The sequence below is a fragment of the Nannobrachium achirus genome (assembly GCF_963921795.1).
Source record: "Nannobrachium achirus genome assembly, chromosome: 15".
Lineage (NCBI taxonomy): Eukaryota > Metazoa > Chordata > Actinopteri > Myctophiformes > Myctophidae > Nannobrachium > Nannobrachium achirus.
In genome coordinates, this window is record NC_137822.1 from 293,295 (window position 1) to 307,400 (window position 14,106).

The following is a 14,106-nucleotide window of genomic DNA, read 5'->3' on the forward strand; positions in this document are numbered from 1 at the left end:
ACACACACACACACACACACACACACACACACACACACACGTACATACTGTATATATATGCACACACAGACTTTGTCCTTCAAGGTAGCAGGTGTGTGTTGAGCTGTTGTTTTAGTTACCTGCGACCCCACATTGAGGCGGTCCCCATGGCATTCCAGCACGTACACTTTTTCGTTATCAAAGTGAAAACACTTTCTTTTGTGCGCAGGGAGGGTCGTGGCGTACATTAATTCAATAGGTCTGCACCGAAAGCAACGCAATAATACAAACAGACAAAGCACTCTAAAATACTTGCACATTAGGTTACAAACATAGAGCGAAGTTCAAGTCATTGTGCGTGTGCGTGTGCGTGTGAGAGTGCGTGTGTGTGGGCGTGTGAGTGTGCGTGTGCGTGTGCATGTGCAAGTGCATGTGCATGTGTGTGGTTGGTTAACATACATGACAAATGCTCAACGGTGGCATGCATGCAAGCATGCATGGATTATGGACCGGGCCAATGGGGCTGTTAAGTATGACATCATTTTGTAGGCAGAGGAGAATTTCTGCCCCCAGTTTCCGTGAATCTTTTTATTATTTTTACTATTTACACATTTTTCTTCTCTTTGTTGTTGAAAGGAAAGTGTTAGAATTATACTTTAGTCGTTATTTTTGTCTCGGATCTGTTGAAATAGCGAGGGACAGAAAATGCTCTGGGGGCAGAGTTCTCCTCTGCCTACAAAATGATGTCACGGCTTAAAAGCCCCATAGGTCCAGCCCAGTGCCCAGGGGCCCTTGACAACCAGGCACCCCTAAAAGATAATTGGCCCGCAGAAGGCCTCTGTGAGTCTTAATCTTAATCCATCTCTGCATGCGTGATGACAAAATCTCTGGCTAAAGGAATTCAAGGGACGGCAACGTAACTTTACATAAACATTTGATATCAACATTAGATTATATATATTAGATTGCATTGCGAGGCGTTACTTGTGAGCATGTATATCGGCTATTTTCACAATTTCTTCCTCTGATATTTGACAATGTGGCCAATTTTTAATTTGTCATTTTAGAGTTATTAAAAAGTCCTTAAATTGTCACTTTAGAAATGTGTAGATACCCTCTTTACACTTTATATTGGTTTGTTTACTGTTGAGTGAGAAAACAATGTTGCACATTAAGCTGATCATCTGGGGACCCCCTCAAAATAATTTGGGGACCCCCACAGGTTGAGAACCACTGATATAGGAGACATGCAGGCAGCAAAATGTCAATCTTACCGGGATGTCCCAGTCAGACTGATTAAAGCTGACAACTCTTCCATCGGGTCACCCTTTCCCTTTTCTCTCTCTGATTTTACACAATAAACAGAAGCAGAGACCACATAATAATTATGTCCCGTGGGTCTTACAGAGAGATATGTTTTACAGAGTAATACATCGTATTCACAACATGCACATCCTCAGCGATACAAACTCATTACACACCACACCTTTCGGATTGTCTGGGAAAGGTCTGCTTTCTGGACCCAGAATTAGAACTGAACGTGCAGAAGCAGCAGTGTTTAGTTCCTATGCACCACAATTATTAGATCAAAGCTATTTATTTTAGCTGAAGCTTTTCACAGTTTTTTTTAAGATTTGTTTTGGGGCTTTTATGCCTTTATTGATAGCACAGTAGACTGACAGGAAATGGGGAGAGAGATGGGTAGTGACACGCAGCAAAGGTCGTCGGTCGGGATCGGGATTCGAATCCACTGTCAGGCATCAGAGCCTATATGTGGTATGTGCCTGGACCCTTACTGAGGTGTTTTTCTTCTGCACTATAACTATATTCTTTCATCTAGCTGTTTTATTTTTACTTCACATTTTAGATTTTATTAAGTCCTTTTTATTCAAATGTCCTTTTATAATGTGTTCATTTTGCACTGGCTTAATGTTTTGTCTAAATGTGCTATTCAAATGTCATGCCGAATAGAATCATCTTTTCAGCCGCCATAAAAATAAAATGACTGCATTTTGTCAAGCCTGTCTCCCAGTTGCTATTTTCTTGATAACCGAGGAGGGCCCACGTGTTTGGTCAGATAAAGGCAGGATATGATTTGAACAAGGAACAGAGGCAGTTATTTTAGAGAACCCATTGTCAGCTGCCTGCGACACTGCAGAGTGTCGCTCACACACCTCCCTGGTACCACAGTAAGACACACAAAAAACAAATCCTCAGCAGAATCCCTCCTTTTGGTTTCAGCCACAATGTCACAGTTATAGGGTCGTTGTCGGGTGGAATCCTTATGTCCAAAACCGTTCATTTTGTATTTATCATTTAAAAAATGAACAAAACTAGTCGCACCACGAGGTACGCACACAACGCCTCGCTTGTAGATCTGCTGTTTTCACAACTTTTGTGCGACGGCCTTGTATGATGACGCAGGGCTTCACATACACATTTGAAACTTGGAGATACGAGGTTTCTGCCCAACAGTGACACTATAATGGCCTAATCAATCGGGGTGTTTTTGATTGCTGATCATCTTGCACGTTGTAACCGTTCTGAACACAAATAAAGAAAACACCCAGGGTGTGTTAATGTATTCAGAGTCAGGGCTGATTCATACTCCACTTTTAGAGCCGAAATTATTTCGGTTCAGTTCTGAGAGTCACAAAATCTCGTGGCACCGAACAGCCAAATTAATGATGGTACCCTCCCCCCCTGGAATCTGTAAACGTTATTATGTCCCAGGATTTAAACCTGATCTCCCGTGTAAGAGACCACACTACCACTCATGACAGATGGAATCCCAAAATTGGGATCATGAGCTTCAAGCAGTAGACCACATCCAAGCACTGCACATGCACTAGTTAATTTATATTGTATTAACATACTCTACCATACTGTTACAGTATATTGTATTGACATACTCTACCATACTGTTACAGTGTATTGTATTAACATACTCAACCAACCTACAAAGCCTATAGTGTTCCTATTCTGGTGTGAACCTTTGGCTAAAATAGAAGATCTACGCATCATTGTATAGCTCGGCTATTTTCGGCAAAAGGGGATTTGGTGCAGAGGAAAATACTTGAGGATCTAGTATAGAGCCCTGGGGGACCCCCCAGTCGACAACGTATAGCCTATATAGGGTTTTAAAGTGGTTAAAATCAGTTTCCTGGTCGCAGCTTTAAAGATGCCTACCACCACCAGACTAGGGAGGATTAGAAAAGTGCTCGAAAATGAGCCTCACAAAGCGGTTTGAGCAGGATGGGGAGTGTTTGTGCAGGAGCAGGATTTTATCAGCGCGAAACACTCACAGGAAGTCCGGTTTGGGGATTGTCCGTCCAATTCCTGCGTTCCACAGGAAGCGCTGCATAAAAAGCAAGCGAGCGACGCCCAAATACACCTCATTTCTCGGCGGCCGGTTCACGGGGAGCACCGACAATTAGGAGAAGAAGCCACCGCGAGGTTTTTTAAAAATAAAAACCCCCCCAGTAATAAAAAACCGTGGGACGACGAGCTTTTAAAAAGAAAGAATGTCTACCGCGGAAGAGTCAATGCCACCCAGTCCACCGGGCCGGCAGCAGCAGGCTCCACCACCACGCTCTGCCTCCAGACCCGGCCCGCGCCGGCCCGTCCCGCGCAAACACCCACCTACCTGATGACTGCATACCTGCGGGGTAAGACTGTCCATTGCTTTGAAATGTCCTTATCAGCGTTGCCACGTCTTCTTTTTATAAGCGACTTTGTGTTTTTTAAGTGGCTTATCGCGGCTGTCGGGTGGAAACCTTGTATGTCCAAAACCTTCCTTTTTTGTAATTTTTTGGAAAACGATTTGAAATTGTGAAAATGGCCGATCTGCAAGCACACAACGCCTCGCATCGCGAGGCGTTGTGTGCTTGTAGATCTGCTGTTTTCACTACTTTTCTGCGACTCTTTTGTATGATGAAGTAGGGCTTTCATTTACCAAAAAACACATGCACACTTCAAGCTTGGAGATACAAGGTTTCTGCCTGACAGTGACAATTTAAATGTTGGTAGTTGTGGTTTGTGTTTTTCAGGGGGGCTTGTCTTGTTTTCTAAAGTGCAGTTGGGGCTTGTTCCCTCAATTTTAGTTTCAGCCAGTGGTTGTTCATGTTGTTCATTCAGGTTTTCATGTAATTTGAAAATAGCAGATCTACAAGCAAACGCACAACGTGCGTTTCAAATAGCCGATGTATAGATTTAGAGTGCTCTTGTGGCCTATAGTCGCTTGTTTTGGGCTGTTTTTTTTTTCATTGCTTAATTCAAGCAGAATCTTGCAACCCTGATATGCACACAAAGCTTTTCTCTATTATAGGCTATACTGCTGTTTCCCCAAACATGGGGTTTTCATGAAATGTTCAAAAATAGGGCTTAAGTGTTAAATTCATAATGTATGTTTGTGCAGACACCAGATTTATTTTGGAGTCTCGATCTGAAAAGCTTTGGGAAACCCTCCTGATATACTATATTATACTGAGTGTCATGTTGTGATGCTGCCCGTTTTATCTTTTATTTTGGTAGCATAAACAAACACAGGAAGCATGTGACGCCATGGTTTGGCCAAATATGTTGCTTGGCCTTGAGGGTCAATTCAAATGAATATGACAAAGCCCATAGCCATATGCATGGACATATCAAAGCCCATAGCCATATGCATGGACATATCAGTTAAGAAGTTCTCATGTCTGTGATTAGTTTAGTCATGTGTGTTGGTCATCACTACTTTTGGCCTTGATTTGCTCTAAAAATGTATGTGTCCAGTAGTTTTAGGCCAAAATTAGGCTAAACCTAAAACAAATTGCAATAGTAGCAAACGTGACTGATTCTATATCCTCGTTATGTCCTTAGTGAGGGAAAAAAAGTCCCAAGGAATCCCATCGGGGCAAAGTTTTGAAAACGACCTACCTACCTTCACTTACTATACACTACACTATAAAGGAAAAATGACTCCCAAAAAAATCTGCTTTAAGTGGGATGTGAGGGGTTTTAATTATTCTGAATCCATTGCAAGCATTTGTTTTGCATGAAAAACATTCCTTGGGCTAAAAACGGACCCCAAAAGACTGTGAAAATTGATGATTCATCACTAAACCATCATTTTGAGGGGCCATTTCTTGCCCAAGGAATGTTTTTCATGCAAAACAAATGCTTGCAATGGATTCAGAATAATTAAAAACCCCTAGTTTGACCCCTCACATCCCACTTAAAGCAGATATTTTTTGGGAGTCATTTTTCCTTTATAGTGTAGTGTATAGTAAGTGAAGGTAGGTAGGTCGTTTTCAATAATGACTGGACTACTAGGCTATATTAGCGTTAATAAACACACACATAAAGAGAGTAATTTTCATTATGGCTTTAACCTACTGTATAAGGCTAATTAATCTGGACAATTTGTCAGACGTGCATTTGTTGTATAGCTTCATTGAGGCTACAAGTTTGTGTTGTAGGCTACAGTTTTGACTCAAAAGTTCCAAACTGTAACCAACAATTCGTGTATAAATAACAATACCACAATGTGGAAATGCTCTGTTAAAAGTCCTCAAAATGTACTTGAGTAAAAATAGAAATATATAGACAAAGGTATTGGCATCAATCAATATGTTGCAGCTGAGCTTATAAACCTATAGTAGTTACTCATCGTTCGCAATAGGCTATATCAGTTAATGAATCTTCTGCATGAATCTGCAAAGTAACTATTAACAAAAGCTGTGAAATAATTGTAGTGGGGTAAATAGTAGGCTCCTATTTGACTCTGGCAATGATCCTTGTTTGTATAGGTCTATTTTAAGTTTGGAAATGTTTGGGGGTTTTCCCCCAATAAACCTACCCACCATGTTGTACAACGAATAGCAATCTATTTTCCATTTCCATTGCTATTAGTCTATACTCTCAGAGAATACAGACCCCTAAGGGTTCATTTGGAACCTCCTACAATCTACAAGCTCACAATTCAATGCATTGTAAGCTTGTAGATGTGCTATTTTCGCACATTTTAACATTTGTATTTGTTTTGGAAACTTTGGAAACTTTGGAAAATATTTTTTTAATTATGGAATTTCTTTGGACATTGCTGATTTTGGGGGAATTTTTGGAGTTATTATATATTTTTTAATCTCGTCTAACGACATCATGCACAAACTAGGGTTCACATAATTGTAACTTCATTTAATGTGCAGACTATGTACAGTATGTTGGTTTGTTTACTGTTGGAAAAAAGTAATAATCTGGAATGAAAATCTATAGAAATCGTATGTTTTTAGGTTACTTTTTTTGAAAATGTTTTTTGAAATAACATAAAAACAAAATATACGGTAGGAAAAAATAAGGGACCCATCAAAATGTGTCTGAGCCAGTGCTTGGGAAACAGTGCTCTGACTCAGTGGTCCTCAAGTGGATTTCAGTCTTATAAGGTTCCTTTATGGGAGTCTAAAATTGACCCTTACAAGTCTGTAACTTTGGCAGTGAACTGGAACCAAATGGACCCGTTATGGTCCATTTGGTTCCATTTATACACTGTCAAAGTTAAGGAGACCTTCAAATTTGTTTGAGAACCACTGCTATAACTCAGTGACGTCACTGGCGTGTCCCCCATCTAGCCTGTGTGTGTGTGTGTGTGTGTGTGTGTGTGTGTGTGTGTGTGTGTGTGTGTGTGTGTGTGTGTGTGTGTGTGTGTGTGTGTGTGTGTGTGTGTGTGTGTGTGTGTGTGTGTGTGTAGTGTGTTGCATGATACAGATGCAGGACACCCACCCAGACTCTACCAGCTGTTCCACCTTACCCCCCATGCATGCACACATGCATGCGCTGTGCGCGCTGCGCTCTGGTGACAGTCCGATAGCTCTGGGTGGGAGGCTGCAGCTGCGCTGCGCGTGGATTTCCGTGGAACACCGAACCAAACAACACAACGGAGTTTCACAACAGCAACACTAACAGGGTGGGATATTATCACTCGCGAGTGGAATATATAAAGCGGCACTTTGCTTTGTTCGTGCACTTTTCCCAGTGGAATTGATCTAAAGTTGTGTTGTAAGTTGCTGTGCGATTATATTTAAGTTGATTATTGCCGACTTGACCGGTGCTTATTTGATGAGCAACTAACGTCTATGTTATCCTATATCTTGTTGTGGGAACGTTTATTTAGCAGAGAGCGAGAGAGAGAGAGAGAGAGAGAGAAGGGGAGGGCGAGAGAGATGGGGTTAAGCTAACGAGAGAGAGGGAGAGAAAGATGGAGAGAGAGATTGAGCAGGGAGGGAGATTGCGTGTTAATTGCTTTTGATCGCCAGTGTTGTAAAGCAACTAAGGTAGGCTACTGTAGCCTACTTAAAGTAACATTTTGAAGTAGGCCTACTTTTTCTTTCCTGCATGGAGTAGGCCTACAGGAGTAGGCTATTTCTAATTTTCTAAGTTTACGAAGCTACTCCACTATCTCAGAGGCAAATATTGTACTTTTACTCCACTACTAATTATTTGAAAACTTTAGCTAGGCTACCTGTTACTTTATGATTATTATTAAAATACAACCAGTTCAGCCCCACAGCAGTGACAGCACTATACATTTCAGCCATTTGAAAATAGCAGATCTACAAGCTCTTGACACACAAGCTTGTTGATCTGCTATTTTTAAAATATTTTTTAAAGATTTTATAGATAGTAGGCATTTGAAAACTTGTGAAATGGGACTACTTTCTACCTTTGGTAGCCTACTTTAAGTAACTACATTTTGATAGCAATATTTTCATTTCACCTTTACTCAAGTACATTTAGAATTCCGGTCTTTTACTTGTATTTCTAGGTTGCAGTATTGATACTTTTACTTAAATAAGAAAATGTGAGTAGGCACTTTTTCCACCCATGGCGGACACAGACATTACCTGTCCAGTAAAACAGCTCCCCCTGATGGCCATAGTAGTAGTGCGTTTGAAACTCCAATTACCCTTACTTTCCATTTTAGATGCATGACTACAGTAGGCTATGATGCTGATAATGGCCAATTACAAACACTTTCGATGACACAATATTTAACTAGTCCAAGATCCATCCATGCAGAATGTCATAAAACTCCACCACGTGCAGTCCTCTTAACAATGACAACATTCTCCATCATTTACAATGTTGTATTTGCAGCCTAATCAATGCATGCCTCAAGTCTGAAATCATCCTTGGGCACTTGGACAGTGAAGAAACGGTTATACCACATCCAAAGCTATTTGATGGGATTGCACTTTAATTAAGAGTTTAGTGTGAGTGGCTTTTTGCATTGTCGTATGTCTACGTTCAAACAAACACAGTTGAGTGCACGCACTTGCTCTCATTACACAAACACAGTCACTGACACACACACTAGTACTTTTGGTACCTTAAGTACACTTTCATACTTTTACTCAAGTACATTTTGAGTTCTGGACTTGAGTATTTCTATTTTCTATATTGCAGTGTTGATACTCTTACTTGAAGTAAAACATGCGAGTACTCTTTCCACCACTGTTTGTGAATGAACGCATGTGCATGTCCAACCTCCAGGCGTCAAGCCAGCAGCAGCGAACCAGAGGAGCATGCAAACTGTCAACCCACACTGGGCTTATATAGCATCAGTTACCTCTTGCAGATCTCTCTCCCTCTCTCTCTCTCTCTCTCTCTCTCTCTCTCTCTCTCTCTCTCTCTCTCTCTCTCTCTCTCTCTCTCTCTCTCTCTCTCTCTCTCTCTCTCTCTCTCTCTCTCCCTGACCTATACTGTCACACCAGGCAGCCTTTAGCTCTCCACAAATGTCCCCGCTGAACTAGAGTGTCATGAGCGCCATGCTGAGAGCCAAGAGTACAGTATATAGCTTCAAGTTTGACTCCCTGCATGCAACAACACCATCTTCATTAGTCAGACTTGTGTTTCCATGCAGAGAGCTGTCTTGCGGGACGGAAGTTCAACAAATTGTTTGATCCCACGTGACGTTTAAATCATACTATGGCCTGTGACAGTGCTTCTCAAAGTGGGGTCCAACAGGGTCCCCTGAGGGGGTCCTAAATTCACCCGTAAGTCTGTAACTCTGACAGTATACAAATGGAACCAAATGGACCTGTACGGGTCCATTTGGTTCCATTTGTATACTGTGCAGAGTTAAGAGGTCCTTGACATTAAAACATTGAGAATCACCGGCCAATGAAATAGAGGAGGGAGAACTGTGAATTACGAACACACGTTCCTTGTCTTGTTGTATTGCTCCTTGTTAGTTCACAGTCCACAGTGTGCGCGTGCAGTGAGTGTGAAGAGCTTGTAGATCTGCTATTTTCTGCACCGGGCGTGTGGCACATAGAAGTACAAAGCAAGCCTTTATAGTTTTATTTGGTTTTAATGTATAGGAACTCCTCAGTTGTGAGCTTACAAGCATGCTTGCGTACAGGCTGCCTACACACAGTACATGTGTGCCTATTTCTGTACAGGGGGCCTCCGTGGGTGGGTGGGTGTTGGAGGTGGGTCACAAGTTCAGCATGAAAAACCACTAAAACCGGGGCTGATACCACAAAGCCACTTCCTGAACAACCGTACTCTAGGCCCGGGCAGACCCCCAGCCAGTGTGGGGAGAGGGGAGGTTTGTACCAGGGGAAAATGCCATGCATGTCTGGGGGAATAGAATTTTCTCAAGCAGTGGTGGAAAAAGTACTCACATGTTTCTCTCAAGTTAAGAGTATCAATACTCCAATTTAGGAATACCATTCTCATTGAAATGCATTGGCGGATTCCACTACTATTTTGGTGTGTGGGCACCCTTACAGGTTACTGGAATTCAACATTTACTTGAATAAAAGTACAAACGTATTGGTATCAAAATGTACTTTAGGAATCAATAGTGGAAAGTATAGCCTAGTCATTGTGCACAATGTCCTACTTCACAGTTCCCACGTTTTCAAATGTATCAAATGGATACAAATATTTGGCAGATCTACAAGCTCACAATGTGTTGCATCACGACTCATTGTGAGCTTGTAGATTGCATATTTTCAAATGGCTGAAGTGTAGCCATGTAGTGGTTAATGTTTGTATTGTAATACTACTAGTTACTAAAGGTAACTAGTAGTAGTAACTCAAGTTTCCAGTAATTGTACTGGAGTTAAAAGTACAATATTTGGATCTGAGATGTAGTGGAGTAGAAGTAAAAGAATTAAAAATAGTAAATAAAGTAAAAATACCTCAAAATTTTACTTAAGCACAGTACTTGAGTACATGTACTTAGTTACTCTCCACCACTGCAGTTTTCAATAAATAAAAATATCAATTTTTTTCTTAAACCAAAATTGGTTCCCACCAGACTGGGGGAGCGGTAACCCAACCTCCTGAGATAAACATATAACTCCCTCCTTTTCCATCATTCACACACACACACACACACACACACACGCACACACACACACACACACACACACACACATACACATACACATACACACACACGCACACGCACACGCGCACACGCACACGCACACGCACACGCACACACACACACACACACAGCGATAACCAAAGTAAGTGCTCTAAAACAAAGCATGACGTGCAAATATGGCATAAGGAATTTTTACTGCCAGTCATAAATCAGAGGATAGGATGTGTAACAGTGCTAAATCTGGGCAGCTGTACCTCCCACTATGCTGCTTTCACCACCCTCCATCCTTGAGGTCAATTTATGTCAATGCCTACACATACAGTAACAGTGTTGATCACATTAAAATGGCCGGTGATTGATAAATATCAACAAAACAATATTAGATATCAATACGATCCTAGCCCCTTTAATACATGCATATATTTCTCAGGTTAAGTTCTTACTCAACATAGGAAGGGAGTGCTTTGCCGTCTCTGCCATTTCTACGACTCTATGTGAAGTAATATTACATTCATTCTTCCTAATATTCACATGTGGTTCTTATCAGGCTGTCCATATCTGACCCCAGCTCCTAATGGTATACAGGCAGTGGTGTATGAATTGACGATGATAGCTGAGATTCTGACACAGTTTAATATTTCTGATGTCTACATTCAATGCACTCGTCTCATCTCATGTTGAAAGGTAGCACACTTATTATTTTAGGTTTCTGAAATTAGTGAAACATTTACTGGTTCTCAAAGTGTGGAAAGCTGACTTATTTGCATTATATAACAAAACATGAGGATCACCTGAATGTCTTTTCAGGGATACTTTACTGAACCTTAATCAGTGTAAATAATATTTGCAGAGCAGAGACCAGGTTCCATTTGTAAAAGAAAAAGACAGGGGAACAGTTTTTTAAAACCACGTAAACCTTCAGTGCACAATTTGTGAGCTTGTAGATTGGCCATTGTTTCTATTTTTTAATAAAAAGAATGTCTCTTCTGCTACTGAATATACCGTATAAACACTGTTTACAGTTCCGTAAAGCTCCCCCAAAAGACAATCTGGCTAGCCTTGTGTTTTGTTGTACACAGATCATACAGAGTGTTTTGTTGTACACAGATCATACAGAGTGTTGTACACAGATCATACAGAGTGTTGTACACAGATCATACAGAGTGTTGTACACAGATCATACAGAGTGCCAGTCCATGGGGTCGTATTTTCCTTTCCAATGACAACTGCTTTTGGTACGGCTGAGTTTCTGTTGGGATTGGCCAGAGCGGAGCCCATCTCTCTCCAGTGGTCTGTTGGGATTGGCCAGAGCGGAGCCCATCTCTCTCCAGTGGTCTGTTGGGATTGGCCAGAGCGGAGCCCATCTCTCTCCAGTGGTCTGTTGGGATTGGCCAGAGCGGAGCCCATCTCTCTCCAGTGGTCTGGCTTCAAAGGGTAGAAACTTGGCCAGCCTGGAGAGATGATACGTTTACAAGGACACTGGAAATGAGAATGCTGTAAAAGTGTAGTTTTCTGGAGGATGATTGGCATCGATTTTATCGTCATTTTCTTGGCTTAACCACTTAGGCCCTGGCATGTTTTACATTTTGTTTTACGATGGTGTCATGCGGCAAAAATAGCTGATGTCTTTTTGGAAAATGTTTCTGGGGAATTTGGGCATACATTTTATACTGTATGTGTGGAAGTGAAATGTGTGACGATTGGATGTACATGTGTCACTTTCTCACTAAAGGTTCCACTTACATTTGTGCTGTTTTAGTTGTATAGTAAAGGTAGAAACTGTACTACTGTATATCGTCACTGTCAGGCAGAAACCTTGTATCTCCAATTAAGTTCCAAACTTCAAATCAAATAAAGCCCTACTTCATCATTCCAAATTGTCTGACACAAAAGTAGTGAAAGTAGCAGATCTACAAGGACACAACGCATCGCGATATGAGGCATTGTGTGCTCGATGATCGTTTATTTTCACTATTTTAAATGTTTTTTTTATTTATTTTTTATAATAACAAAAAAATAAGGTTTTGGACATACAACACCCGACAACGACGATTTGAACGTTTTTATTATAGATTTATTTATTTATTTATTTCATAGATCTGTATGTCTGCGTCCTTGTCAATACAAAAAACATCAATCAATCCAAACTAACCATTGATCTGTCTCTTGTTTCAGGTAGGTGGAGTCATCGCCCCTGGAGGGAGAAGAAGTCCTAACACAGCATCATCTGCCTAAAAGAAGACGCCACTGACGTCCCCTCCTCGTCTGTCCTCCTTGTGTCTCCTCCCGTCCAATTGGCAGAGAGAGAGAGAGAGAGAGACAGAGAGAGAGAGAGAGAGAGAGAGAGAGAGAGAGATAGAGAGAAAGAGAGAGAGAGAGAGAGAAAGAGAGAGAGAGAGAGAAGGTGGAAAGGAAGAAGAAGAAGAAGACATGTACCAAGCACTGCTCGTGTCCTCCACTGTCTTCATCCTCCATGTGACGATGGCCTCTCATCACCTGTTTGGTCACCATGGGTAACAGCTCATATTATGCTCTTTATATTGAGTTTATTCCTATATAACCATGATCACTTATCGTCATTGTCGCGTGGAAACCTTGTATGTCCAACACCCGCCTTTTTTGTTATTATTTTAAAACCGATTTAAAATTGTGAAAATAGCTGATCTACAAGCACACACCGCCTCGCATCGCGAGGCGTTGTGTGATTGTAGATTGTCTATTTTCACTCGTTTTGTTCGACAGTTTTGTGTGATGAAGCAGGGCTTTACTATACAAATTTCAAACCTGGAGATACAAGGTTTCTGCCCAACAGTGACATTAAACAGCAGTGGGGTTCAAATGGTGCTGCCACTCTAACAAATGGGGCCAATTAGAAAATAGGAGGAAAATCTATTAATAATAATAATCATTATCATTATCATTATATAACAACTACATTTTGGTGCGTAAGATTATTATTGTGCTAGGTCGACCACTTTCAACGCAGCGTCACAATTTTTGGGCATCTCGTTGTGGTCAAAACAATTTCTCAAAACTTAGAAAGCAGCTATTGTACACAATTGCAAAAAAATAAATAAAAATGAATCACGACACGAGGCGTTCATTGTATTTTAAAGCCATTTGGCTACTAGGTGGCTACTTGGGGGGTCCTTGACATGGAGACGTTTGGTAACCAACCCATGTTTGAGTCCGCGACTCAAACATGGGTCGGGACTCGGGACCCATGTTTGAGTCGCGGACCAAATTTCTATGGGTCGGGAGTACTAAATACCGGTATATCCCCCCTTTATTTTCCTGTTTCCTACAACAAAACATGTTATTTCAAAAGATTTAAAAAGTTTAAACCACAAAATCACACCTTTTCATCAATTAAAAACCTATTCCAACATCCTTTTCAAGTAGTTCATGAATGAAACAAAAATAATTAAGTCATTTCTACAAATAAATAAATACAAATTTAAAAGTAGTGAAAATAGCAGATCTACAAGCTCACAAACGGGACACAAAGCAGAACATTGTGGGCTTGTAGAGCTGCTATATTTGCACTTGTTTGGGTCCCCGGGCAAACGTCTCATTTCTCTTTTGGGTCTTGAACCCTGCTTTGGCTCACGGTGACCACGTAGGTGCTGGCTCAATAGTCAGTAGTTAAACATCTTTAGTTCAGGCTTAAATTAGGCTGCTTTGTTTGCAAAACCCCTAAATGCTTAACCTCACCCTCGGCAGGCACGTGCCGTGCACACATAGACATC

General features: G+C 41.1%; 1 protein-coding gene across 1 annotated transcript in view; it reads left to right on the forward strand.

Annotated features, from left to right (window-relative positions):
- The first annotated feature begins 3,401 nt into the window (after positions 1 to 3,401).
- The window catches only part of egfl7 (EGF-like-domain, multiple 7), a 32,020-nt gene continuing 21,315 nt past the window's right edge, over positions 3,402 to 14,106 (forward strand). Inside the window, exons 1-2 of the mRNA XM_080743143.1 lie at positions 3,402 to 3,647; positions 12,533 to 12,870. Coding sequence (XP_080599269.1) covers positions 12,788 to 12,870 — 83 coding nt within the window. The 5' untranslated portion in view covers positions 3,402 to 3,647; positions 12,533 to 12,787. The remainder of the gene's footprint in view (positions 3,648 to 12,532; positions 12,871 to 14,106) is intronic.